General features: G+C 38.5%; 1 protein-coding gene and 1 long non-coding RNA gene across 10 annotated transcripts; both read right to left on the bottom strand.

Annotated features, from left to right (window-relative positions):
* Window positions 1-4,840: 4,840 nt before the first annotated feature.
* Window positions 4,841-7,060, bottom strand: LOC139975031 (uncharacterized). Its single transcript, XR_011795635.1, has 2 exons — window positions 6,830-7,060; window positions 4,841-5,622 (listed from the first exon to the last, which is right to left on the bottom strand). It is a non-coding gene; the product is annotated as an uncharacterized lncRNA (long non-coding RNA).
* A 6,002-nt stretch (window positions 7,061-13,062) lies between these two features.
* LOC139974952 (polyunsaturated fatty acid 5-lipoxygenase-like) lies at window positions 13,063-27,326 on the bottom strand. 9 transcript variants are annotated; one of them, XM_071982516.1, is made up of 3 exons: window positions 27,128-27,224; window positions 18,737-18,857; window positions 13,063-16,181 (listed from the first exon to the last, which is right to left on the bottom strand). In XM_071982516.1, the coding sequence occupies exon 3, from the start codon at window positions 16,092-16,094 to the stop codon at window positions 14,076-14,078; it is 2,019 nt and encodes a 672-aa protein (XP_071838617.1). In that variant the 5' UTR covers window positions 16,095-16,181; window positions 18,737-18,857; window positions 27,128-27,224; the 3' UTR covers window positions 13,063-14,075. The 9 variants fall into 9 exon arrangements, with proteins under 9 accessions (XP_071838617.1, XP_071838611.1, XP_071838615.1 ...); XM_071982510.1 differs by having other exon boundaries at window positions 18,767-18,857; XM_071982514.1 differs by having other exon boundaries at window positions 18,707-18,857; window positions 27,076-27,188.
* Between the last annotated feature and the right edge of the window lie 210 nt (window positions 27,327-27,536).

Below are 27,536 nucleotides of genomic sequence, written 5' to 3'. Positions count from 1 at the left end.
ACTAATGTCAACCAGTTGTGTATGCAAAAGGATTGTGAACGCTGAGAGGCAGCATTGAACAGAATAATTCAGGTGATAAAAAATCCTTGAATATGGCGATCAAATCCCCAGTACTTCTTAGTATAAGTTTATTGTGCTAGAGAATTATAGAAGCAGTAACACTTCTTTGGTCACACTAAAAGCCAATAGTAAGAATTAGTTTTAATCATTTCTACTAATTTTGCCCTTCTCATTCAAATTTCACTGTAATCATAAATGTAATACGATTACGATTACTTTGCCCTTGTAATCGATTACGATTACGATTACTTTGTAATTTTCACAAAAGTAATCGATTACGATTACGATTACTTCAAAAAATGTAATCGATTGTAATCGATTACGATTACTGATTACGATTACTCCAAGCCTGCAAGTATGCATTGAAAAATGGGCAGATGCACGTTTCGGAGCCTTGGTAAATATTGGGGGGGCTTATCATGTATTTGCCCCCTTAACTTTTTCATTGGGGGGGGGGGCTGAGCCCCCCCAGCCCCCCGGTTCCGCCGCCACTGAAAACAATTACCCCTCCCCCGCCCCCCCTCACCTCCAAAGATGTCAGTTTAAGTTGTAATACAGGGACCCTGGTATGCGTGTGTAATTCGATAATCATTTATACTTTATCCAGAAAATGGAATATCGTTTTCCTGTTCTCCGTCATGGTTTTATTAGCTGGGTGCCAGCAGAGTCATATGTCATTGAGCAAGGACGAAGAGTCGTAAAAGAAAGCAAATGAAAAATAGTCGCCACGTTTGGTAGACTTTAGTGCTATAACTGATACAGTGTCCGCGACGATCATTTACGAGAGCGTAAACTCGTGTAACTTTATTATAGAAAGGGGTTGAGTTATATAGTTGTGAGCAAATCCTCAACTTACCTCTGGGGCAATGAACTGGGGTGAACTAAGACACTCATGGTTCTCGTACACCTACCACAGCTTGTCACGTGACCCTTTCGAGATATTTGAGCCATAATTGATTGGGCGCAGCAACTGTTTGATAAATGATTCCAATCTTTATACAGGTCAATACTACAAGTAAGCAATTAAGGAACATACTTACCAAATATAGCAATAATCAGGTGGGGTCTCACGTCAGTTCCTACCGAACCCAGTTTCAGATTGCTGTACAAAGCTGATTTATATAACACCACCGTATAGTCTCACACAAACCGGTCCTTTCCTTTATCGTATAGACAGAATATTCACAATTGATACATAGTTACATAATATTTGTGGCCTAAATTTCGGGTAGTTATATCTAGATGTATGAAAATCTTCGCTTTGAAGTAAACGGATTACTGGTCTCACTCTAATTTTGATGCAGAGAAGTGGCCAACTCGAGTCGCACAGGTCAGATGTGGGCTTTCGCTTAACTGCTCTATTTAGATATTATGTTACGGTTTTTATTTTGGAATCAAGATGACGTGCTTTGTCTACACTATACTATAACAAATATCACTGAATTAGAATTAGGTAATACCAGTGGTCATCATGGGCGGCGATCCTGGGGGGGGGGGGGGGGGGAGGGGGATATATCCCCCCATGAAAATGGATGGAGGGGATGTAATACACCATATCCCCCCACCAAATGCCAGGGATAAGAATATTTTCATGCCTACATTTATGCATCATCGTGAATGTACGGCTCTTTTTTAGCTTCATTTCTCGCCTACCATAAACGCAGTGCGATCTTTTCAAATAAACCGTCTTTATAAAGGAAGAATAGTTGACTGTAGGCTTCATTGGCCCTATAACAACAAAATGTATTATTGCGGTAGCATACGCCCATTAAAAGCCCCATTGACTTACACACTAAATCACAAAAGTAATGTGGTCTCTAAGTCTAGATAGAAGTTTTCACTAGCTAAACGCTACCCATCACCGGATAGCTGACAAGTTGGCCTTTCATGGCACCATCAATTTTCCGTACCATGACCGTGAAAATTTTTTGCTATCCGAGCCGGAAGTTTTCGTCACTTGTAAACAAACCTCTTCACTCAGTGGTAAACAAATTTCCTACGCTGCTCCTGGGAGGCATAAAGGGGTCTAAAATTGCCTCAATTGACCCAATTTTCTCACCACATGTACTTCCATTCATGGTCTTCAACATGCAAGCCACAAAAAACTAGATTATGATTGATAACAGGTCACAAAAGATGTTCTCCCGCTGCTTTTTGGCACTTTTCCTGAAGGAGAACAATCGAGCGGATTGATATAGACTCTAATAGGAGTATGCCACCTTGCGCCCACGGTATTGATATAGTACATATATGCACCCTCATAGTATTCATATAGGCCCTATAGTAGGCCTACACACGTACATGTTCCCTCGAACAGCTGAGAATCTCATGTTACCAGGGTAATGCTTAATACACGTTTCACCTGGATGCCCTAGCAATCGGTACCTAGATATGTAACTATGTGTAATTGTGTATTGCATGTGTATAGGCCTATAATAGCCTGCATGAGGCCATTTTCTTCATCGAATAATATAAAAGAGCTCTCGAACATTCTAACGTAGCGCCTGAAACAAGATTGACAGGGGCAATTTTCCCAAAATAACACCCGAAATTTTAAAAAAAAAAGTATTTTGGATCCTGATTATGAGATATTTTGGACATGATATCCCTATTTTAAAATTGGGTATATGCCGCTTGGAAACCTCGGGAAGTGCCGTTTCCGGCCATCTAGAGGGTTTGTAAATCCCAAAATTTTCTTGTACGCTTCGCGCCAACTCATGGTGGCGCTATGCTTTGATAGTCAACAGAGCCGTATATAGAGAGAGTTTGGCCAACCATGTAACCGATTTGGATTGGTCGAGAGGGAAAACGCCCACACAGGGTGGTAAAATAGGTCCACTTGAAAACTTTATAGCAGACGACACGCATACTCACAGTGTATAGACTATCGTTTGTGTACACGAAAAAAGTACGAAATTATGAAAGAAATGGTGCTGGGGATGCTGCAATCGGTCAGAACATGGATATTGTTGTTTGATTATCCGACTGACCATAAAAGAAGAGGAATTTTTTGGAAGTAGAAAGAACAAGATGGAGATCTAATGAAAAAAAGTCTGTGTAGCCTAGGCCCATACTAGCCATAGGCCCTAGTGTAATACGAGTAATGTACAAGCAATGCGAGAATTTTACGTTCAGACTGGTTTCTGTAATTACATGCATGGCTATTCTCTCTCGTTTTACGATCCACAAATTCGATTTCATTATGCCAGCTCTCCTAATCATAGGCATGGCAGTTTCAGTCGCACATATAGTTATCCTAATTCCTAGTTATTGTATGCCTAGGCTATGCCTAGCCTAAAAAAGTATCACTTTTAGTTTAATGTAAAAGGGTGGGCTAGCCTCTAGGCATCACGTAAAGCCCTAATCCTTAGTTAAGCCCGAAGCATAAGTTAAGCCTGGGCTTAGTTAGACCGGGACCATTCCGTCTATTACTACAACTGTTATAGCACATTACATAATATGGCACAGTATAAGGCCCAATTAAACTAGGTCTAAGGAAAACAAAGTAGCCTAGGCCTAAACTAGTTAGGCTAGGTCTATACTCATTGGCAACTTGTGGGTTGTGTATACATACAGGCCTAATTATATAGACCCTTTTTAGTATGCCATAAACAAGTGCCCAAATGGTTAAATGACCTTGGTTTGTGTTAATTGTCAGCATTGGCCTAGCCTTTTTAGGCTAACATGAATTCAGCCTAATTTTTTCTTCTTCAAAAGTATAGCCTAGGCCTTGGTTTAATTTGAATGCAGTCAACTATCATTTATCAAAGTTGCATCAGTACCTCCTTATTCCCTTAATTGACACCCACATTGATGATTGAAGTTAAAAAAAATCTTTTTAAATTATCTTTAGACAGTAAATTTTAACTCCCTGAATTTCAGGACTTTTTTTACAAATCAAAGGTGACATGTGCTCTGAAGAAAAACTCCTAACATAAAAAGCCACAGTTAGCAGACTGTGATGACAAACCTGGTGAGTGACTACTAGACTGAAATCCAGTTCCTGCAACCACAGCAATAAAGTCTTTGTTTTAATCAATGCACTTGTGTGTTTGAAACTTTCAAATGGACACTCAATGGCAGTTGGTTAAGATATAAGGTTTTACCTTCATCATGGAGAGTTGAAGGGAATCTGCCTCATCATCTGAATAATGGACTCAAGGATAGCAACAAATCATGATTGGATAATGATTTTGAGCAAGTAAATATCTGGCAATTTGAAAGTTTGTATTGTTTTTTTACATATTATTTAAGCTGTTTAGCTCACACACAAGCAAATGATCAAGTGACAACAACCGATGCAGTATATTTAAAGGTATTGAAGACTCGCCCTAAACCGCATGCCGCGCTCTGAAAAAGTTTACTTTCCGTTGCTTGCAAGTGAAGTTTTTTTTGTGTCGCTACAAAATGCAGACAGTAATGAAACCTGATACCTTGTTATCTTTTATCTAGACCTGAGATGTCCATGCTGCTATGTGCACTGTGTTGTGGGTATTGACTGTGATGTTTGTATTGACTGTACACTAATGTCTATTTACAGATGGTAGCAAGCTGTATGTGTATTTTCTGGGATCAATGGTGGTGTCTAACACTTCTGTTACACCGCATTCGAAACTAGGTCAGATAACCGGCATGAGACGTTTCTTTGTGCGGGAGTCTCCACACCCTTTAAGGAGAAGTATTTATATCCCATTAATAGAGAAAGAATTATGTTTCAATTGGTAGCATGCAACTTAAAATTTTGCAAACATTAGATACAATCAAACAATAACAAGGTTCATTTACAAGGTAATCTACTGCCCTTTATTTCACATTAGTCTGTCACATCAGAAGGTCACAGCTTTCAATAATTATACAAACAAATTCCCTTGATGGGTGCTTTGTTAGATTCCTGCAATTTTCAAGTTTATCAATGTAATAAGTTCTGAATGTGGCAATGTGGAGAAGCTTTGGGATAATCTGTGGATAAGACTGCCAGACTATCAACAAGATTCCACATCCATGCAACTCCAACTGCTTCCTTCACCTCCTTGCAGATGTACCACATGTCCAAAAAAAAGTCAGCATTGGTTAATGTAATTAAAATCTGGCTTCCTCCTGAGCTGGCAAATACACATGAATTGTCAAGTACAGAGGTCAGTGTGAAACCACTGAAAGATCTTCTCAGCTTTCAAGAAAACAAAGACTTGAAGCCAAATTGACAGAGGCCACACTGATACCATTCCACTCTCATAAGATGAAGGTATCACACACACTTCATTTTGCTTCTGCGATGCAGTGCCTGGTAGACTGTGAGGGTCACCCAATGGATGTTTTAACAACTGCCTGGTTTATAGAGCTCTGCAACAGATAATTCATCCTAATGTCTAGTCGTCATCCTGTCATGGCCTTGAGCAAGTTGAACCCACTTCAACACAAAGCAGCTATTGAATTCTTGTCTAGGTACTGTCAAATCCACATCACCATCATTGCTGGTTCCAGCTACGCTGACCATGATAAAAGAGTACAATGAGGGTTTTTTAATTCACCCAACAGAGCTTGCATTCCAGTACCTTTGGGCAGCTGAAAAGATATTCAGAAATTGTTATATATGAGTGTGTTTGTATGCATGCATATGTGTGATTTTCTTGCTTTACAGAACAGCTCCATTTTGATAAGCTATGTAACGTGGAAACCTGCCAATCATATGTTTGAAATAGGACAGGCTGAAACTATTCTTAAATGAAAAGCTTAACGACTTCTTGCATTTTTATACATCACTGTTCAGGTAAGGCCAGTAAGGGCAGTATGAAGAATAAGTAACAATTAATAATTATCAGTATGGCCATTTGCTGTCTGCATAATAACAAACTGAATGATGTCATCAGCCCTGTGCTCAGTTGACAACACTGACAAGTAGGCACACTATGTCAGTGTGATCCATGAAACTTTATTAAGGACATGATCGTATAGTATATATGTTAATGGAAAATACATAAGCTACAACATACACCAGTATTCAGTTGTTGCAGGGTTTTTTTTTTCTCGACAGACCCATTCAATCTGTTGCACCTACTGTACTATAGCCTACAGTAGTACTACATTCCTGAGAAATTAACACCACAATATCAGTCTTAGGTTTGCCCACAGACTCCCAACTATTGCTAACTCCTACACTCAAGTATATAGTTTAGTTTAGTAGAAAAAAAGACCAGGAGAGACATTCAAGTCCCCATTAAGGACCCTAAGGCTATATGAGAGGAATAAAACCGAGGACATCAAATGTCATACCCAATTACAATGCTTAATGTACTCATCCAAAGTATTCTTAAACCCATTCACACTACTTGCAATTCAACCTTCTCAGGCAAACCATACCATCCATTCACAACCATTGTATAAGTTGTAATTAGACTTTAGAGAAAAAGTTATGCCGAATATTAATCCTACTATGTAACTTCTGGAGTTTAATACAATGACCTCTGGTACAACTACTTTTTGGCAAACCTGAAAAGATCAGTGAAGCATAAATTGTCATTTTATGTGTAGGCCTACTTTATTTAATTGAAGGATCTATTAATGTAGGCCTGATGCTAAAGTTGTGCGTCTGTAATCTAGCCTAGCCAGGACTGTGATGTGTGCTTTTCGTTTGTATGACTAAAGTAGGACTAGTAGTATGAGGCGTAAAATAAAACAAGTGTAATGACAGGTTTTCAGCTAGTTTTCTATGCATTTCAGGTGTGAAGATAAACGTAAATGTCATTAACTAACGCATACTCTAATTCATTACCTGATATCCATTTTGTTCCTCGTATGCCTGTCAAAATCTGACATTCTGAGTCGCTTCGTTTGTTCGCAACGAGCACAGTGTGCAAAGCTGCTATATATTGTGTGTGGTGTTTTTCGTGTTTCGCGCAACTGGTAACGACAACTGGACCTATTTTGATGCCCATGGTTTGCGTGTGACGTCACAAATCGCCAGTTGGCCAAACTCTCTCTATATACGGCTCTGATAGTCAACAAGGTCATATCCCCCCACTCGGAAGTCCGGATCGCCGCCCATGGTGGTCATACCCATAGAACGTTGACAGAAATAAATGGTATTATTTAGAAGTGGTATGGTAGCCAGGCGCGTATCCAGGGGGGGTGTTGGGGGCGCGCCCCCGGGTAAGAAAAAGAGGAGAGGGAAAAAAGAGAAGAAAAAAGGGAAAAAAGAGGGGGAAAAGAGGAGGAAGGAGAGGAAGGACGGAAAAGAAAAAGAAGAAAGAGAAAAAAGGAGAAAAGGACGAACCCACCACTTCTTGAGATTGTTCCCATGTGCATGAAAACGCGCGCCCACAACCCTACGCCCAACCCCTCTCATCACTGCCCGATGAGTTACGAAACTTAATTAATAACCTTTGCCCGTAGTACCAAGACCTCTTGACAAAATCCGGCAACACACCACTTCATCGATAACAAGTGATTGGGTTGTGTATTAATGACGTCTGGGGGTCGTGCACTGACCTACATGGAGTGTGACCACTCCCGACTTTGCAATTTCCCAAGATCAGGCCCCGAAAAAATCCAAAGGGCACTGTACTGTATGAACATCTAGCAGTATCTAGCGATATCTAGGGATGAAAATCTAGAGATCTTCCCTAAACTGAAAGCAGATAGAGAATCGAAGCCTTCAGTGTGTAATGAACTTGAAACTGTGCGTCTTTCGAAATGAAAAGAATGTGGGGCGCAACTCCTATGGGCTCCTATGGGCCCTATGCTTAGGTTTGATAACTGTATTTGTGCAGTAGTCTCCATTATACTCCAAACAGTAGGGGGGGGGGGCACTTGCTCACCCCTGGAAAATTAAAAAAAAAGTTAAGCATTTGACATTTCAATGATTTCCCCCAGCCAACAGTTCTCTAGTTATGTTCATTGCATACTGACCCATAATGCATTACTGAAAGTCAAAATCCTAAGACATGAGATCTCAAAATAACCGATGTGTAGATGCAACCTGAACGGGAAGTGTCTTTTTCGACGATCTAGGAGTATTTTTTGGCAAAAAAATCGTCGTACGCTCCGCGCCAACTGATGGTGGCGCTCCGCTTAGATAGTATCAAGTAGTGTGTTAATCTATATGACCTACTGACCCCCCTTGTACTACATTTCTGCGGACGCCCTTGCGAGGCCTCCTAATGGGGGCCCCTCTGGGCCAGGAGCCACCCCCAGGCTCATCGTTACGCCACTGGTGGAGCATTGCACAATAAACAGATAATAGTTATTTATTTCAGTCTCATTTCAATTATTCGAATTTTTAAAGCAAACAGATATCACATCATATCAGTGAGCATGAAAATGGCGTTCCGGGATGAACAGCCTCCAAACTGTAGATGTGCGTAGTGTTCGGTTCCGGAAATATCTGGTATATTTTCATTTCCTTCAACGAAGTTTTATAGTAGCTGTTATAAGAGGTTTTAATATTTGTACACCAATAACTTAACTGTGTCTGAATTTTCTAAACTTCCCTCACCAACATTCTTCATCATACTTCCCTCTACTAGTGCAATTTTGACCGGTCTGTTAGGGGTTGAAGGAGATTTTTCTATATTGGTTGTCCATAGATGAAATTTTTGTGCAACATTAAGGGTATGTTTTAATTTTGAACAAAAAATAAGCTTAAAACCTTAAAAAGTGGGGCGGGGGTATCAAAACCAGAAATGCATACGATCATGCACAGCATCGTCACTGATTGTTCTTATATCATATTAAAAAGCTAGTCCGAAAATTTTATATTTCAGATTTTACTTTTGAATGTTTTTTATTAACAAAAACTGTAAATATGCCTGAAGGAAACTCTTTTCATTAGATGCACTGCCAACGTGGCAGGAATCATTTTACTTGATGTTCATGTCAAATAAGAACACTAAAACATTTAAGTAAAATTTACTTGAATTTACTTAACTGCTGTTTTGTAAAGTTTTACATGATCAGCATGTAACGCAACTACAAAATTTTTATGTACAATTTTGCCAGCGATTTCAACATAGCACCCGTTCATAAGTGTTTAATTATTAAAAGCAGCTTGATTCCTTGTTCTTTAAGTAGATCACAACAGAAAAGCACATTTAAGAGACAACAAAGAGGAATGACAACACAAATAATTCAGAATATTTGATGAATTCAACCTTTCATTTCAACAGTTAAGAGGGTTTCCCGAGCATCTACAATCATACATGAATAGTGAACTACAGTCATGATATTTTAACCTTTGTGTCCAGTTATGGATGGCAAGGTATCAAGGTACTATCTCTTAAAGGTGCATGCTTACGAAAATTTAAATAATTTCCTTTTTAGTTTCTAAGATGCATGTACAAAAAAGCATTGGTCGACTTAGGAATTTTCACCCAACTCCCTCAACATGTAAAAATAGTTGAAAGCTCCCAAAAATTAACATAATCAACTGTCTGATTGCAAAATTTGGCAAAGATTCAACTCTACGCGCAGCATTAACTAAAATCTCTTGCATGGATACGTAAATGATCTGTTCATAGTTACTTTAGTTTCAATAACAAAATATCTTATTACAAGAAACATGATAATCGTTCTATGTCATATGAGCTTTGCCACTTAAAAATGCTACGCGCAGCATTAACTAAAATCTCTTGCATGGATACGTAAATGATCTGTTCATAGTTACTTTAGTTTCAATAACAAAAAATCTTATTACAAGAAACATGATAATCGTTCTATGTCATGTGAGATTTGCAACTTAAAAATGCTGGTATATAAGGAGCATTCTACTTTTCCAACAAGTAAAACTTACTATCAGCGCTTTGATAGGGTTATGATATAATACTATAAAGCACAATGGATCAATACTTATACATCCTCAAGTAAGTTGAAGGATCTTGAATATTTGGAATTAGCCAGTTAAGAAATTAGTTTCCTTCTCTTTTCACATAAATACCCCACCTCTTCAACGTTTATAGTAAACATCATTTTATAGCTAAAGTTAAGTCATAATCAACTGTCGGTTTTGAAGACAATTACAAAGATACAACTCTTCCTGTAGTCACCCATATATAAGCAGCATTTTCATAATCTGCTGCAGATAATAGTTTAATTTCAATTAAGAGTCAACAATCAACCAGTACCAAATAAAGAATGAAGAATGAAATGAGCCGATATAATCTTCTTGAAAGAAAATGGAAAAATAGTGAACTTTGTGACCTGAAACATATTTGTATTAAACTGACCATTAGCATTCTTGGGACACTGAATGCTATGACAGTATATCAATTTCATGTTACTGTTTGTGTAATAAATGTTACATTCACTATGTTAAACACACAATCATCACATTGATTGGATTTATTATTGTACTGCTGAGTATTAAGTACAATGTATGTAACACTCTTACAATAACAACAACCCCTCAAGTCATGATGTGACGGGTCTAAATATGTCATGACACAGAAACAACGCTACGACACCGGGAAGAGAAAGAGGAACAGTGACATAATTACAGCGCTGATCCCTATTATATACACAGGGTAGCCAGTGACGGATCGAGGATTTCGGAAGGGGCGTACGCCTCAGCCTACCCTTACACCGACAACTCCATTTTGACGTTTCCATTTTTCCTCTCTCACTAATGCATACAATTATACCATATATGGTCTATTACGCGTGTGTGTATGGACGCCTTAAACTATTGTACAATTGTGTTATGAAACCAACTGTGGCTGGTCTCGAACATTTTCGGTATCAGACCAGGATCTATATGCGAACTGCACTAGACCTGTGTCCTTCGATGCAACACTGTCATCCAAAGATAAAATGCTATATACTCCGACCTGAATGCCAATTGTTACCCCCAAATCTAGTACCGTAACTCGTACAAGGAATCTAAAAATAAATTCCGATGCGATTGGAGAATTGAGCACATCTCCTGTGAATATCATGTAATGGAGGGGGGCGGACGCACCCATCACTCCTTGAGATTGTTCCCATCTGCATAAAAACGCGCGCCCCACAACCCCAGAACCCTACGCCCAGCCTTTCTGATCGCTTCCAGATGAATGACTTTTGCCCGTTGTACCAAGACCTTGACAAAATCCGGCAACACACCACTTCATCGATAACAAGTGATCGGGTTGTGTATTAGTGACGTCTAGAGGTCGACGTCCACTGACCTACATGGAGTGTGACCACTCCCGATTTTGCAATTTCCAAGATCAGGCCCCGAAAAATGCTAAGGACACTGAACTGTATGGATATCTAGCAATATCTAGGTATGAAAATCCCAAGATCTACCCTAAACTGAAGGCAGATAGAGAACCGATGCCTTCAGTATGTAATGAACTTGAAACTGTGCATCTTTCGAAATGAAAATAATGTGGGGCATCGCACAATAAACAGATAAAAGTTATTTATTTCAGTCTTTTGTTTTCAATTACTCGAATTTGTAAAGCATACAGCAGATATCACATCATATCAGTGAGCATGAAAATGGCTTTCCAGGATGAACAACCTCCAAATTGTATATGCACCCAAGCCGAAAAGGTGTGAGCTTACATTTGTTCTTAACGTGTAGCATATTATGCATTTATATGCCAGGGTGTTATAACACACTAACACGTGTTATGTTTTGGGAGCATGCGAGAGCTAGATATGTTAAAGATACAATACAGTAAATCGTAGTGGTATTATATTTTTTATTTTTTTTATATTTTTATATCTTTTTATATCTTTTTATATCTTTTTATATCTTTTTATATTTTTATATAATATAAAATATTTTTATATATTTTTTTTTATATTTTTATATTTTTATATATTTTTTTAACACAGGCCGCAATAAAAAGGCCTGTAGCATAACACGTGTTATCATGTTATAACACAGATGCATATAAATGCGCAATATATTCAAGTCGAAAACGCTATTATAAGCAACTGTACAATTCGGTTCGGGTGGTATATGTATGTAGTGTTCGGTTTCGGAAATATATGGTAGTTTTTCAATCCATTCAACGAAGTTTGATAGTATAGCCGTTATAAGAGGTTTTAATATTTGTACACCAATAAATAAACTGTGTCTGAATTTTCGAAAATTCCCTGACCACCATTCTTCATCATACTTCCCTCTACTCGTGCAATTTTGACCGGTCTGTTAGGGGTTGAAGGAGGTTTTTCTATATTGGTGTCCATAGATGAAATTTGTGCAACATTATGGGTATTTTTGGAAGAGATTTTATTCACGAGAGTGTGAATTTTCAAACTCTGAATAAATAATGGGCTCAAAACCTTGAAAAATTGTGCTTACGGGTATTGTGGGCCGCGACGTAGAATCACCTACAAAAAGCAATGATCCACAGGAGATGCAATGAGGTCGAACAGGATGTGTGACTGGTGACAATCTTCAAAAATGTTATGGATGAAAAAAACTATTAGGAAATTCTTGGTTATCAGGCAAACGTGTACATTTGGTTGGTCATTTCAAGCCCGAGAAGTGCCATTTCCGGTAATCTGGGGGGTAACAAAACCCGAAATTTTCTTGTACGCTGCGCGCCAACCGATGGTGGCGCTCCGCTTAGATAGTAATTCGCGCCCCCCGGGTTAGAAAATCCTGGATACGCCCCTGGTAGCTAGTTTGGGGAACTTCGTCACATTAATGTTTCATTTGTAGATGCTAAGGGACCACGATAGTACATGAGAAATTTCAACGTTTTTTTTCTCAAAATCGGTGATTTTGTCAAAAAGATCACTTGTTTTCTTGCAAAGCCTGTAAGTTTTGAACACTATCTACACTTTGTCAGCGGCTAAGTTGATTTCAGTTGAGTCACCCCCCCCCTCCCCATCCCCTCCCGGCCCGAACCTGACTTCAATATAAAATTGGTCACTTCTTGAGAAGATTAAGACAACAAGCTCCCTCCTTTTACAACGGTTTGAAGGAATCTAACACATATATATATATATCAACTATTTGATGTAGTTGTAAAATTTTCTGTAGTAGTTCAAATAAAATGGAACAAATACCACTGATTTTACATCATTAATTTATTCCGCAGTTATTCAGATTTATGTTGCATATCACCAAATATATAAGAAGATAACATTTTAATTTGGGTGTGACGTTCCCGGTCAACCTTGAACTATTACAAAGACAATGCACATGGATAAGACCAATATACATGATTATATTGATAAGAAGATGACTGACAGTAATCTATGATACATATAGTTTGACAACATTCCATTTCCTCATGAAGATAATGCATGCCAAGACTTACTGTAACGTTTTTATTTTTCATTTCTCATTATTTGTGCAGTAAATGTTTAGAAGAATACATTTTATATTACCAATTTCAAGAGTACACCAGAACAGAAAGGAAAATACCTCTGTTATGTTTTATGTTTGTGGTACTGCTGTGGTAATCCGAGATACAATTCGTTGGTTACAAAACGAACATATTTAAGTGGTTAAAATCATTTGGCTGTTCCTTGTTAATGAATTTACATAGTACAGTCTATTCCTTTGTTTCATTTGTATCCATAAATCTATCGTTCCTGGCACGAATTAGGTGAATTAAAGTAACAGATTAATTTCAGATTCCACCACCTTGCGTCTAATTGAACACAACAACAAAAACGAGCTATGAGGAGTAAAACGGAATAGTGAGGTGTTCACTATAGGCAGCAGAAAACGTGCAAAAAACATCAACTTTAAATCCTTAAGTTGTTAATACGTATTGTTGCTATCAAGTATTAATTCAAATGACGTAAGCCTAATAACGCTGTTCCCTTCAGAGAGACTTATGTATTTACACGTTCATCCAGTTTCCCAATTTCTCTACATAAATATTTTTGTAAAAACATAAGGCATAACACTTATCTCACTTAGATTATACGCAAATCCCCATTCAAAGTTTCGCTTTAACAAATTTAACAATTGTAAGTATTAATATAAATGTAGAGATTAGTCATATGCAGTAGTAACTTTTGAGTTATGTTTATAGATTACAGTTCAATTACTGTCTTCAAAATGTCAACACTTAAATAGTAATTGAATTAGGGACACGATCTGGATGGAGGTACTTGTAGGGTACAGGCCTGGTTTTGTTCCTTTCATCAATTATTGTAGCAACTTCATTTAATTCCTTGCGGAAATTTTGTAGCGCCTTTTCGCTCGCTGGATCGAAGAGATACTTAACCTCAAAGTCGCCTAAGGGTCGTGTGCCTTGCATGCTCAATAACCGAGTGATCAAAAGAGTGTCGAGCGTAACATCTTTCGGTGGGAGGGTTTGGTTGATGTCATTCTCTGTGCGTGGCTTCTTGTCGGTAATCGGCATACCTTGAAGGAATGCTGGATAGTTAGGAGGAAACCCATAGTCGTCGTATTGTGAAAAATTGCAGGCAGCGTGAGCCACACTGCCCATGAAAATAATGGAAGTGATGACCTGAGCAACTTCTTCCACACTCTGAAATTTGCCACCACCAGGAACTCCAGGCACGCCGGTTCCTCCTTCGGATGGAGGCGCCGATAAAGTGTGTGCCCACTCTTGTAGCTCCTGGTCATTGATCACCTTATCGGGCGTGTTGTAGAAGCTGATGGCGACTTCACTAACGTAGTTTTTAATGGCGTTATACATGAGGAGAGCGTCATCCCGATAATAGTAGTTTTGCAACACTTTACCATCAACACCGCGCTCTTTCAAGTCATTGGGAAGGGTGCCATGAGTATCCATTCTCCAATTGCCAAGTTGACGGACCACAAGATTGAACATTCCAGAGCATCCTATGGTCATGCATTTGTCTACCCATCCTCCTGGGGAGATAAGAAACGACAATCCTCTCGAATTGATGGCCAGCAGATAAAGGAAATGGGGAGCAAGTAACCGGAACATTGGATGTGATGGAGAAAGTGATCGATGAGTAGCCACGGCTATGGGTTCCATTATCAAATGGGTGTATCCTAGGTGAGTGCAAGTCTGGTGGAAGCTGGCGTCAGCATTGTTAAACCACATCTTGGCCAACAACCAAGTATATTGGTCGTCGGTTGGCAGGAAAACTGGATTGTTCTCTGATGGCTCTTGAAAGAGTTGTATAGCAACAGGAAGGAGTTTTCCTTCTTTGTTCACAAAGAACAATGCTATAGGCGCGGCTACAATACGATTGTTTGCACAAGGCAGCTCCTGTAGTATTTTGTAGTCTATGTAGTACAGCTTTTCGTCTTTAATTGCGTCTTCAATCTTGTAGCCCTCCAGTAACGGTTGCAGCATTTCTTCGGTTACCGCGATATGATCTGGTATTTTATCGCATCTTCGGATCTGATTTGGGTTGCAATGGTTCAACCTCTGCAAGCCGAATGCTTCATCGTCCTTCCATGTTTCACTTCCAAGTGGTTTCTCGAGCGTAGCGTTGTAGATGGAGAAAATTTCGTCAAAGTTTTTCCACTTGCCACTGAGCGCGCCTTTGAATTTCATATGAAGAACCAATTCCGCTTTCAAAGACAAAATGTCCCACATATAATCATTCGAAAACTTTTCGTCGGACGGCAGGTCTTTAACTTGAGGTAGCCAACCGTCAATCTTGATTGCTCTTTCGTAAACTTTCTTCTTATTGTCTAATTCGTTCTGACGCTGTTCGCAATTGGATTCGTCTTGAGGCAGAAATACGTCGAATTCCTTAATGCGTAACTTTTTGTTTGCTGGAATCCAACGATGGATAGGAAACACAGAGTTGACCTCGTGTTTGAGCTGATCGACTGCTACCCATTCCACGTACCAATCATCAAGCAGTCCCGCCGTGTCTCTCCAAATATCAATGGCTACAATATGGCCAAAATCAGCCATATTCTTGATTTCAAAATCGTCCAGAGATCCAGCCTCGAAGTCATTTCTCCAGAGAACATCTAAGGAGTGAGGTGCCGATACATCCCCTTTCTCGTTGACAAACGAAATCTGAACATTAGCATCTGTACCGGCGCCTTTCTTGTCTCCTGTTTTCACTTTGACGACGATGTCAGTATCACAACTGTATTTCGATGAACCTTTTCCAAAGAAGTTTCCCATGGTAGATGTTGGGTTAGAAACTTAATTTGTTTTCTTGACTTGCTGTGAAAATGTGCAGTAAAAGAGTTTGTCTGCCTGTGTTCTCCGCTGTGAAACAAAATAAGAAACAACTGTTGGTCTTTATAACTGGCAGTATTATAAACTAGTGTCCTTATCGTTGAGTGCAAGAACGATGTATGAAAGCGAGACTGTCTGCACAAGAATCGACCAGCAAAGGTTAGAACATTGTGACAGTATTTGTCATTGAAATATTTTCTCTGCGCATGTTCAGTACTGACATTGTGGCTTATCCTGATACCGCGGGATACCACGACCAATATGTCACAAACAGCAGTGAAAAAGTGGATAGATACATATGCTATCGGTAAGCCATTTTGTGTGCTGGTTGAGTTAAAGTAATATTTCAATTTAAGTGTCATATGACATCTTGCCGTAGACCTTCTTCAATTGATATCCATTGCTTCAACTATTATGTGACCTAAAGCGTTAAATAAAGGTGCAAAAGGGTTCGAACAAATGAAAAAAGAAACAGCCACGGTATAGGAGCACATGAATGTTGTTCTTCTTTTGGGGATTTCAAGCTGTTGCGAGCAATTTTAACTCAGTGCGCCAAATTTTCACCAATACTAACATACCAATTTGTTTGTCTTGTTTATACGTTGCACTCAGGGACGTAGCTAAGGCCTGGTGATTGGGGGGGGGGGGGTGTAGTAGCTGAAATTCCAGTTGGATGGGTTTTGGAGTCAGAAAATTCCGACTGCTGCCTTGTACCCCCCCCCCCCCCCCCCGCACTCATCGTCAACGATACGGTCAGTGTCAGTCAGACACCCCATCTTTCGCGACTGCACTTTTGTTCCGAACTTTTTTCAATACATCTGTACTTTATGGGGCAAAGTTTTTGCTTATGTTGATGGCACTTTTAAACTTCCGTAGATTAGCATTGAGTGTTTTAATTGTACACCATAGAGACAATGTACATCCCAACGTCGTAGCCAAGAATTTGAAAGGGGAAGCACTTTTTGCTATTGATATGGGGGAGGGATCTAAGGGGAGGGGGTATTTTGTAAGACAGCCAGATTTGCAGTGGCCTAAAAATAATATCGTTATCTCCGTGTATTAACAGTGTAATAATTATTTATAGGAAGTGCGCATCACGTACGATTGCTAGCTTAGCTTCATAAACATGCTGTTCGTGCAACAACTTAGGACGAATCATAGAATGGATGAGAACGAACTTGTCGTCGTTGTGCATACGGTTCGTGACATTCCATCGAGTGAGGTTATGTAGGCAATGTGTATTTTATTACGCAGTGGCCAACTGTAGGTTTGAAATAGGCTATAGGCTAAATTTAGCTAATTGCATATGCCAAACTAAGTAAGTAGTTGAATCAGTAGGCGTGAATGTTACTACGATTATAATCGAGTTAACGGAGCTGACGAGTATTCAAGATCAAAAGAGCACTGACAAAATACCATGCTAAAAACAACAGTTTTTAAACATTGTTTTCGTCACTCAAAGGGGGAGCAGTCGCTCCCCTGCTCCCCCTGGCTACGTCCCTGGTATATCCTGAACTTACTTTTAGCTAGCGAACAGGGTCGACCCACCCAATAGCAAAATTAATACATAAATTTTCCGAATTAAAGCTGGCGAACGTTGTATTTTTTTTTAGAGTATTCAAAATCATACAAGTTTTGTATGGTGGAGTATAAAGATCGCGAGATACAATTTCTCAATGTGACGAGGAAAACGTGGTAAATATGACTGATTAAAGGTCAATTTTGATCGAAAATTTTTTGTCACTCACAAATTACAAGAACATATAAAAATAAGATTGCAACAGTCAGAAAAATTAGAGCGTGACAGTCGGAAATTCCGAATTGAAGCTGGCGACAGTCGGAAATTCCGACAGTCGGAAATTCCGACTGTCGCACTCAAATTTTCCAACTATCGTCATTTTTACCAGGATTGGGGGGGGTGAGACACCCCCACACCCCCCCCCCTCTAGCGACGTCAGTGGTTGCACTGCATCAACAAATCACAGCAATATCGTTTGTATATATTATGTTTTTACTTTGGTTCTAGCTTGCAAATAATATCTAGGATGCTACAGCTAATTACAATTAAATATCCGTAGGTACATATAGGCTTAGGCGAATCCACCTCGGTCAGATTCTCACTCAACGCGTTGAGTGAGAATCTGCACTTGTGCGCGCACAAGTGCAGCTTATAGACCACAGTGGTCATTTTCGAGCCCTGTTAGAAAGTATGTAGTGCAAACATGAAATAGGTTGGGGTCAACCAAGAAGGCAACATGTTGAAACGACATTTATAAAGCTAGATCAGTCGTGCGTTATTTGTTCCGTCAGCTTCATTATAATATGACTCGACGTTGATGCAACTACTTTCAAATTAATACATCCTTATGTATATATATATATATATAAAGCTCTACCAGTCATGCCTTTATATTAGCTCAGCTTCATTGTTATATGACTCGACGTTGAAGGAATTACTTTACCATATCCTTTTGTATAGTATGTATCCCATGTAAAGCTAAATGAAACAATTGGTGCTGGTAGTATCTTGTGAAATAATAACCGTTATGCGATACCTCAATAAATCACAAATAATCATATCAAACCCATCTCAATTGAAGTGCGTCGGTTTGCACCTGAGATTTGCTGCGAACGAAAAACATATGCAGGGGGCATCAGCTGTGTCGCATGTGAGTTACACGAATGCAGATTTGTACTGATTCGAATCTGTAAAAATGAAAAACAAAATATATATATAAATTTTGATTTTTACAACCAAACCTCTACTCAGAGTTTGATGCTTACTAGCAATCGTCAGGAGGTGTACTAAAAAGCTGTTTCTCTTTCATCTTGTTGTTGGTTTGAGACATCAACCAAAATAAAGTCAAAACTAAGATAAAAGAGAGATAGCTTTTTAGTACACCTGCTGACAATTGCTAGTAAGCATGAAACTCTGAGTAGAGGTTTGGTTGTAAAAATCAAAATTTACATTACGCTCTTCTTCATAAAGTAGAATTGAGCACTCTGTCGTGTTCTATACTGCATTATACTGCTGTTAAATTTTTCAAGCGTTCTTCGTTCTAGCATAGTACGAAGATTTAAATTATTGTTACACCATTAAAGGCAATTGAATATGTACGGATATAATGATACGGTAGCACCTTTTACATCATATCATTGCAGCACATTTTACATCATACATTTTACATCAAATATCAAGATGTTGTCCACTAATTCATAGTGAAATGAACACATTGCTCCTTCTACACCACTAAAGTAGTGGATTTCCCATTATTTCGAATCAGCCATTACAGACAGACAGTAAATATATATACTGACTCCATATCAATTCCTTTCTTTCTAAAATGCACACTAAACATTCTTCAAAATAGCCCTCTTACTGACCAACGCGTATGACTCATCACCTTGACCGAAAATCCTGTGGCTCTGTGCGGACAAGTTGTTTGGACTATTCCATTCATCAGGGGGGTCTTAAACGGTATTTCTAAAATTATAGGATTGCATTAGATAAATTAATTGGCACTTACTTGCTTCAATATTTATGATGCATATTCCACGGTCATTTTCTTTGAAATAATATTAAGTTAAAAAAATATGACGTTTTGAAAGCGAAACTCTTCTGTGGCGATATACGTGAGCACTGTGCATTGCGTAGCTGTACCCTATTGCAGAGTACAGGATACACATATTACATAACGGCGTGCCCACCGAAGAAAGCGAAACTTGTATTTTTCTTAGAAGACATTCGATTGGATTGTACTTGGTCCGATTGAAGATAGCGACCAATGAAAATGAATTTAATATCAATGTAAAGTTAAGAAAAAATCCTTTCCAAAACCGTTTGAACTAAATTTGTCAATGAATATTCAAGAGGATGGTTACGCAAACAAAGTACGGCTATCAAATGGTGATTTTCTTCAGTATTTACTGTGTGTTTTCAATGAGGGTTTTGAGTTCGATATTTATTAACCTTGCATCGTAAATCACCGAAGTCCGGTGGAATTTTGAACTGTATTGTTAAGAAAATAACAGAACTTTAGAGACAACACATTTCTCTGTTTAGTGCCGTTTGAACTAAGTTTTTTCGGTATTAACTTTTCACGCTATGGCTGTAGGAAAATGGTCTATATGGTAAAGTCATAGGCCTAAAACTGCGGCGGTCGAACTCAGTTCGCGTGCCGCACAAGGAATGGCGCTAAGGAATTGATATGTTACACTAATCCTGATGTTTTTTCTTCATATCTTTACTAAACCACAATGGCGGCTAATCCCACGGAACCCTAACCATAGTTTCATACCTCATCAATACTTCCCCTGTTACTCACTGGTTTAAAACGTCTATCAACGTGAAAGCCTGCAAAAATATGTCTCGTCATTAGTACTACCGACTAGCGTAAAACAATTTCTGACGTCACTTCCGGTTTTTGCAACCGTAAATCTTTAAATCGCTATTGGATTACCGTAGCTTTTCTTTTTTAAAGATGTAGAAGCATGCAGATATTAATGACCTCCGAATAAAATAACTCTCAAAGTACATCATTTGAACAAATTGATTCAACATCCCAAACCCTCTCAAAACTTATATTGGATACCTTTAATAAAAATTGCCCCCTAAAAGTAAGCGTTAATAATAACTGGTCCCTTACAAATGAAATCCTCAGTAAATAAATCAAAAATATTCTTCTGCTGGGAAAGATGTGGTAATGTGCTAAAAGGCTGCCCAGATTACTTTATAAAACTAAATATGCATCTTTTTAACGAGACACTCAGAACAGGTTATTTTCCAGAGCCATGGAAACATTGCGCTTACAATACTTTTCGTTAAACCAAACAAAACCTGAACTAACCATGAAAAACTACAGACCTATAAGCCTACTTTCAGCAATAGGAAAATATTCGAAAAAATAATGGATAACAGAATAAGAAACCACCTAGATAGCAATAACGTCTTTAATACCTCCCAAATAAATCTACAATAAAAGTGGTGTTACCAGTGGTGAATAAAATTAAACCCAGTCAAGAGTTAATTCATATTTTTCGAATACCCGTTTAGTAGAAACAAAATAAAAACCAACACAATTAACTTCTTTAATAATACAATAACTAATAGCAAAGAAGCTATTTTCCTAGGCGTAACAATTGATGAAGAACTAAAATATAAAACTCATATAAATATAGTTGCGGGGATAGCATGAAGAACCCTTAAGACTAAAGAACATTAAGTAATACAAACATATTAAGAGCCGAAACTCTCCTCAAAATCTATCATACCAAAATCAAACCTATTCTTTTATATGGTAGTTTCGCCTTTACATTAGCTCTCCGAACTATACATATAAATTAAATAGCATACATAAACTCTGTCTACCGTATCTGCCTCAAACCCACAAGGTTTACTTCCAATAAACAACTTTACAAAATTGGCGAAACATCCAGCATTTATATTACTATCAAAAACTTGAACACCTAACCTCTCAAAACTAACTTAATACATGACCCTCTATAATCAAAAATCTACTCCTTGATTATATAATATGTACTTTCCCATTCTCAGCTTAAATCAAACAGAATCATAAGTGCCATGAATATCCTTAAGTTTAACCCGTGGAAGGAGGCCTCGGCCTTAGCAGAAGGGAATAGGGGGGGGGCTGGTGGCCCCTGAGCCCTATAGAAAACTAGGAACCCGATGGCTAGAGTGCTTGTGAGCTATACAGCACAGCCACCGGGAGGGTTCTGAATGCTCCTTCTCTTAAAAGTACTCCAGCCAGGGCAGAGGCAGCCTTCCACTTACACTTCCGCCTTCCCACAATTTATTTCTCTTTTTATTTCTTCTCTCTTATACACAAACTCTTTCCTGTTTACTTAGCATTCCTTATTGTTCCAAGTTATGCAGGAGAATACACACACTTTTCACACGACGACGACAAACTTTTATCAACTTCAAAATGTGTTACAGTATTCTTCAGCTACATGCACTCAATATATGTGCCGTTTTTTGGTGCCATTTTGTTTTATTTGATTAAACCAGAAGTGTTAAATTTCGAATTTCAAGTGCCATAACTAGTTATCACTAACAGTAAACATCATGATAGTACAGCACATGATGAATGTTGGTGTCATGCATTGCTATACTATATGTTTAAAGTTAATAGCCTAATCATAGCCAAGATGGCTGCCCTTGAAAGTTTCACCCATTAATACAATTACAAATTTATAACAAATCATAAAGAATCTTAATTGACTTGAAAATTAACTCATGCGTTTCTAGCGATTCCACTCATCCTATATAAATTTTAATTGATTTGAGTTAAGATGAAATTTGACCTACAAATTAGCGCCCACACTCAAGTGGTCAAACTTTAATCACGTCTCTAAAACTAATAAAATATCACGTATAATATAGATAAATTAAGTCATGACAAAGACTATGGCGCTACTTTCAAATCCATACCTTGTTTAATTTTTGAGATATGTCGGAAACACCGTCAAAATGAAACTGTTTCTTATCACCGGTTTTCGGTTAAATGCTTATAACGGAATTTCAACGGATCTCGATTTAAAAGGGTTTTTTTTACATTTGAAGCAACCTACTTTATTCACCCAAGGGGTCTAAGCATTCTAGTGAAATTTGCATTCAGTTCCTATGTACCGATTTTGATATATTGACAGTTGAAGTTGCCACCTTTCGTACCAATAGTGAACATGGACAAACAGTTGTGACGTCATGGTTGCACACTGATATATACTGTTTTGTTTTCTTGTAAAATTTACGTCTAAGTTTATACTCCACAATTGGATGCATCCATAATCTGAATGTACCATAAGTTCATAAGTTCATTGTTGTAATGGTTACGTTCACGTCTATACTACTATAGCGCCATCCCATGAGCCTTCACTCTGTGACTTACCCGCCACTCTTTCCCAGAAAGCGTCCTTGGTTACCAATACAACGCTACAAAGCCAATTTCAAGTCATAGTGCCTCATCATAAGGAGTTTCTATTCTTTCCGTCCGCCGCCTTAGGCTGGAAACAATTTTTTTTTTCTCTGGTAAGTGAAGTCTTGTTCATTTTCATTGTTTAAGAAGCCATTTAGAACCCGTAGGGAGGGGCTGGTTTGCCAATATGGCAACCCCTAACCCACCTATAACTGACCCCCTAGACGAAAACCTAAACCTCTTTGATTTCGACGTTAACGACTGGATCCCTGTTCAAAATAGCAGAAAAAGACAACGTCCAAATTCCGTTGAAGTAAATCCATCCCCTAACTCCAAGACAACCACCAAAAAATCCGCTCAATCAATCATAGTATCAGGAATCCTTCCAGAAGTATCCAAAAACCCAATAACCCTTGCTAAACTTATTAAAGAAGAAAAACCAAATGCCATGATCTCAAATATAAACCGTCTTCGTAGCAACGACATCCTAATTACCCCCCCCCCCCCATGACCCTAAATCTGCAAATATCCCCCTGCAACCTTGGACTCAAAAGACTAAACTAGGCAACCCCAAACTAAGAATCCCCCAAAAAATAAGACAAAGAAACTTCTCCGTAGCTGCCTGTGGCATTAACCGTGACATCCAAATCAAAGACATTGATCAAGAATTGAAAGATCAAGAATACTCCCCAATCCAAACAAAAAGACTGATTAGTCGTGCCACTAATAATCCTACCTGGAAGGTGAAAATAATATTTGAGGAAAAGAACCCCAACAAACTCTAATCAAACATGGTCTATATCTAGGAAACTCCAAACACAAAACTGAGGAATATCACGAACCCCCCCCCCAAAAAAAAACCCAAAACAAACATCACTCAGTGCTTCAAATGTCAGCTCTTTGGACACACCCACCATAGCTGTAAAAACCTAACAAGATGCCTCAGATGTGGCGAAAATCACAGGGTAAAAGATTGCCCAGAACAAAAAGAAAACACCGAACTTTGTGCAAACTGCTCAGGGACTCATGCCGCCCTATACAAAGGCTGCCCAAAATTTTAAGAAGCAGCTAAAACAGAAGCCATTAATAAACAACAAGAACAGAGAACTTACGTGAATGAAACCAAATCTGCCCCTAAAATCGAAATAACAAATAAAATCGCCACTGAAGAAAAGCTCAATATTGCAACATTTGTAATTGAACTAGTACAATACACCTTCCAAAAAGCCGACATTAATATTAAATCTGAAGACCTTGCCAGCTATTCCACCGTGTTAGCACTAAAACACCTAAACTTTAACATCCCAAAAACTATAATTATGGAACGTCTCCATCAACCCTCAATATTTAGCCCTCCCCAATCAACAAAATGACCGGCAATCTCCCTCCTTCGATTAAGTTCCTCCACCTAAACATAAACAGTATCCTTCCGAAACTAAGTCTCCTAAGTCTCCTAAGTATAATTATCAACCACTCTTCGGATATAATTTCTCTAAATGAAACTAAACTAAATTCAAACTCCCACTGGAACATCCCAGGTTACCAAACCTTTAGAAACGATATCTCCCACTCTAGGGGAGGAGTACTTATAGCTGTAAAAAAAATAATCTCAAAGCCACTCTCCTCTCTAACCCAACCCCAAAAAATAATCAAATAATTGAAATCTCGAAAGAAATAAAAAACTTCTCCACATTATTAGCTAGTATAGTCCCCCAAGAGCCCATATCAACTGCAAGGGCGGCGGAAGCACTTTTAATCTGGGGAGGGGGGGGGGCACCGACATCAAAGGGCACTTTGCAGAAATTCGATTGCACTGATGCAGCCTGATATTTAGTACCCTTTATAACTCTTATTGTATTATCTTATTTGCGTATACACATCACTCCATCAAAGCCCCCCACCCTCAAGGAAAAATGCATACTAGCACTGCAATATCCAATGTGCAAATTGGGAAACAAGGAACCAGTTTTCTTTGAACTTCAAGACAGAATGAGGTGAAATCATGCTAGTTGCTAGTGTAGGAATCTTCCGTATTAGAGTTTATTTCTTGTTAATATCTAAACAATTTTTTTCCATTCGAAATAGCTTTGAGTTTGACCCACAGAAATTCATCAAAAGTCAGGGGCGTAGTCAGGATTTGCAAAGTTGTATAGGCACGACTATCTGAGCGGAGCGCCACCATCGGTTGGCGCGGAGCGTACAAGAAAATTTTTGGTTTTACAATGCCCTCAGATGGCCGGAAACGGCCCTTCCCGAGTGTTCATTCTGGTTCCCTGGCCTCTTGCTAACTTGAGACACCTCAATTTTTATGTAGAAAAAGGGTACATTTTTAACCTGAGGAAAAGTGGGGGGGCACGTGCCCCCTGTTCCCCCGGTTCCGCCGCCCTTGATCAACTGATATAATAAAAAAATGTTCTAACAAAAATGCAATTCTACTAGGAGATCTAAACGCCCACCAAATCATTTTTGGCAGCTCCAAAATAACTGAAAAAGGCATATCCCTCTAAGAAGTGTGTGATAAAGACAACTTAACAATAATCAACCAAAATACCAAAACTAGGATAAACCCAATAAACAATAATACTGAACTACTGGACTACGCCATAACCTCAAACCACCTCGCAACTAAAACTCATTCGATTCAAATTCTAGAAGATGACCTAATTAGTGACCATTTCCCACTCCTCTTTGAGCTAGACTTAAACCTCAATCGCATTCAAAATAACGATTTAACTACAATAAAACAGACGGGACAACATTTAAAGAGGAACTCGTAACATATAACACTATATCCATTTACAACAACCACAACAACGAGCTAAAATATATTGACAATTACGGTGGCAGCATTGCCCAACAATCTTCAATACCTTCAAAAAAACATTGCCCATTAAAAACAAAACAAAACAGAAATCGAAAACTAAATAAGAATATTCTTAAATAAAAAATCCCCACCAATTTTCATCAACTCACTATTATCCCTCTCTTTAACGATTTATTTAGACTGGGCTATTTCCCAACCCCGTGAAAATACGCAAAAAATGATTATAATACCTAAACCAAATAAAGACCGCACCAAAATCCAAAACTACCGCCCAATCAGTCTCCTCCCAGCCTCAGGCAAGATTTTTGAAAGAATAATAGATAACCGCTGGCACTAGAACACACCTAGAACTAAATGATCACTTCTCCCCGTCTCAATCAGGTTTCCGTACACACAAATCCACAATAAACCAAACTCTTCGCCTTTCCGAAGAAATTCGAATCGGCTTCATAAAAAAAAAACATACCACTGCCCTCTTCCTTGATGCCGAAAATGCGTTTGATAAAACTTGGCACAACGGCATTAGAATTAAGCTACTAAACTATAACCTTCCCTCCAATTACACCAGACTTCTTTCCTTTTCCTTAGTGATCGCAACACAAAAATATACTACAAAAACCAACATTCAAACCCTATTCCACTTCGTGCAGGCACCCCTCAGGGCGCTGTTCTCAGTCCCCTCGTCACACCCTTTTTGTAAATGATCTAAACACCCCCCTCTCTCAAATTGCAACTATATAGTACGCTGACGATATTGCCATTTGGAGCACCAGTAAAAATATTCACATAACGGAACTAAATCTCAAAAAAGCAATTACACATCTCGAAAACTGGTGCTCAATGTGGAGAATAAAAACAAACCCCTCAAAATCTAACTTAGTCAAATTCTCCTTTAAAAACTCAAAATACCGTTACCATATTTCCAAAATCAATCTTTTTAACACTTCAATCACTGCCTCTCCCAATGCAACCTTCCTCGGTATCACTTTTGATAATAAATTATCCTTTTACCTACATTGTAATAGAACTGCGGGACGCTGCTGTTCCCACCTTATATACATCCAAATCCTCTCACACAAGTATAATTTCTTGCGAAAACCACTATCCAAATCTACAATTCCAAAATAAAACCAATTCTCAGTTACGGAAGCATCTCTTTGCTTACCATTTCAAATTCCAATAAGCAAAATTTAAATAGAATCCACACCACAGCTTACCGACTTGCCCTAAATATCCCTTCTTATAGGCTATAGCTACCTCTCACGTTCTCCTCGGAGGAAACAAAATCTTTATTCACCCTACTCGTAGAATTTAATACCAGACTATATAAAAACAACCTAGAGAATGATCCAATGATCAACAAACTCCTATTGAAACATAATGTAGCATTAACTTACTTCCGAAATAACTACCAAATCTCTGTATTCAAACTTCTCACTTAAAGCCTCATCCCTATAGAAAGTCCATTTCCTAAGTGGGTCTAGCCCCCAAATTCCAGGTACACTAAGTACAATTCAAAAACTCCAACTACATAGCAACCAATTACGACCCAAATAATAGAAACCGCTCTGTCTTTAAATCCCATTTACTTAGAAATTCCTTCCCCTTTAGAAATCCCTACCTAGG

This window comes from Apostichopus japonicus, chromosome 10 (genome assembly GCF_037975245.1).
Source record: "Apostichopus japonicus isolate 1M-3 chromosome 10, ASM3797524v1, whole genome shotgun sequence".
In the NCBI taxonomy this organism is placed as follows: domain Eukaryota; kingdom Metazoa; phylum Echinodermata; class Holothuroidea; order Aspidochirotida; family Stichopodidae; genus Apostichopus; species Apostichopus japonicus.
The sequence above is the reverse complement of the archived record's forward strand: the minus strand, read 5'-3'. Positions and strand labels throughout refer to the sequence as shown.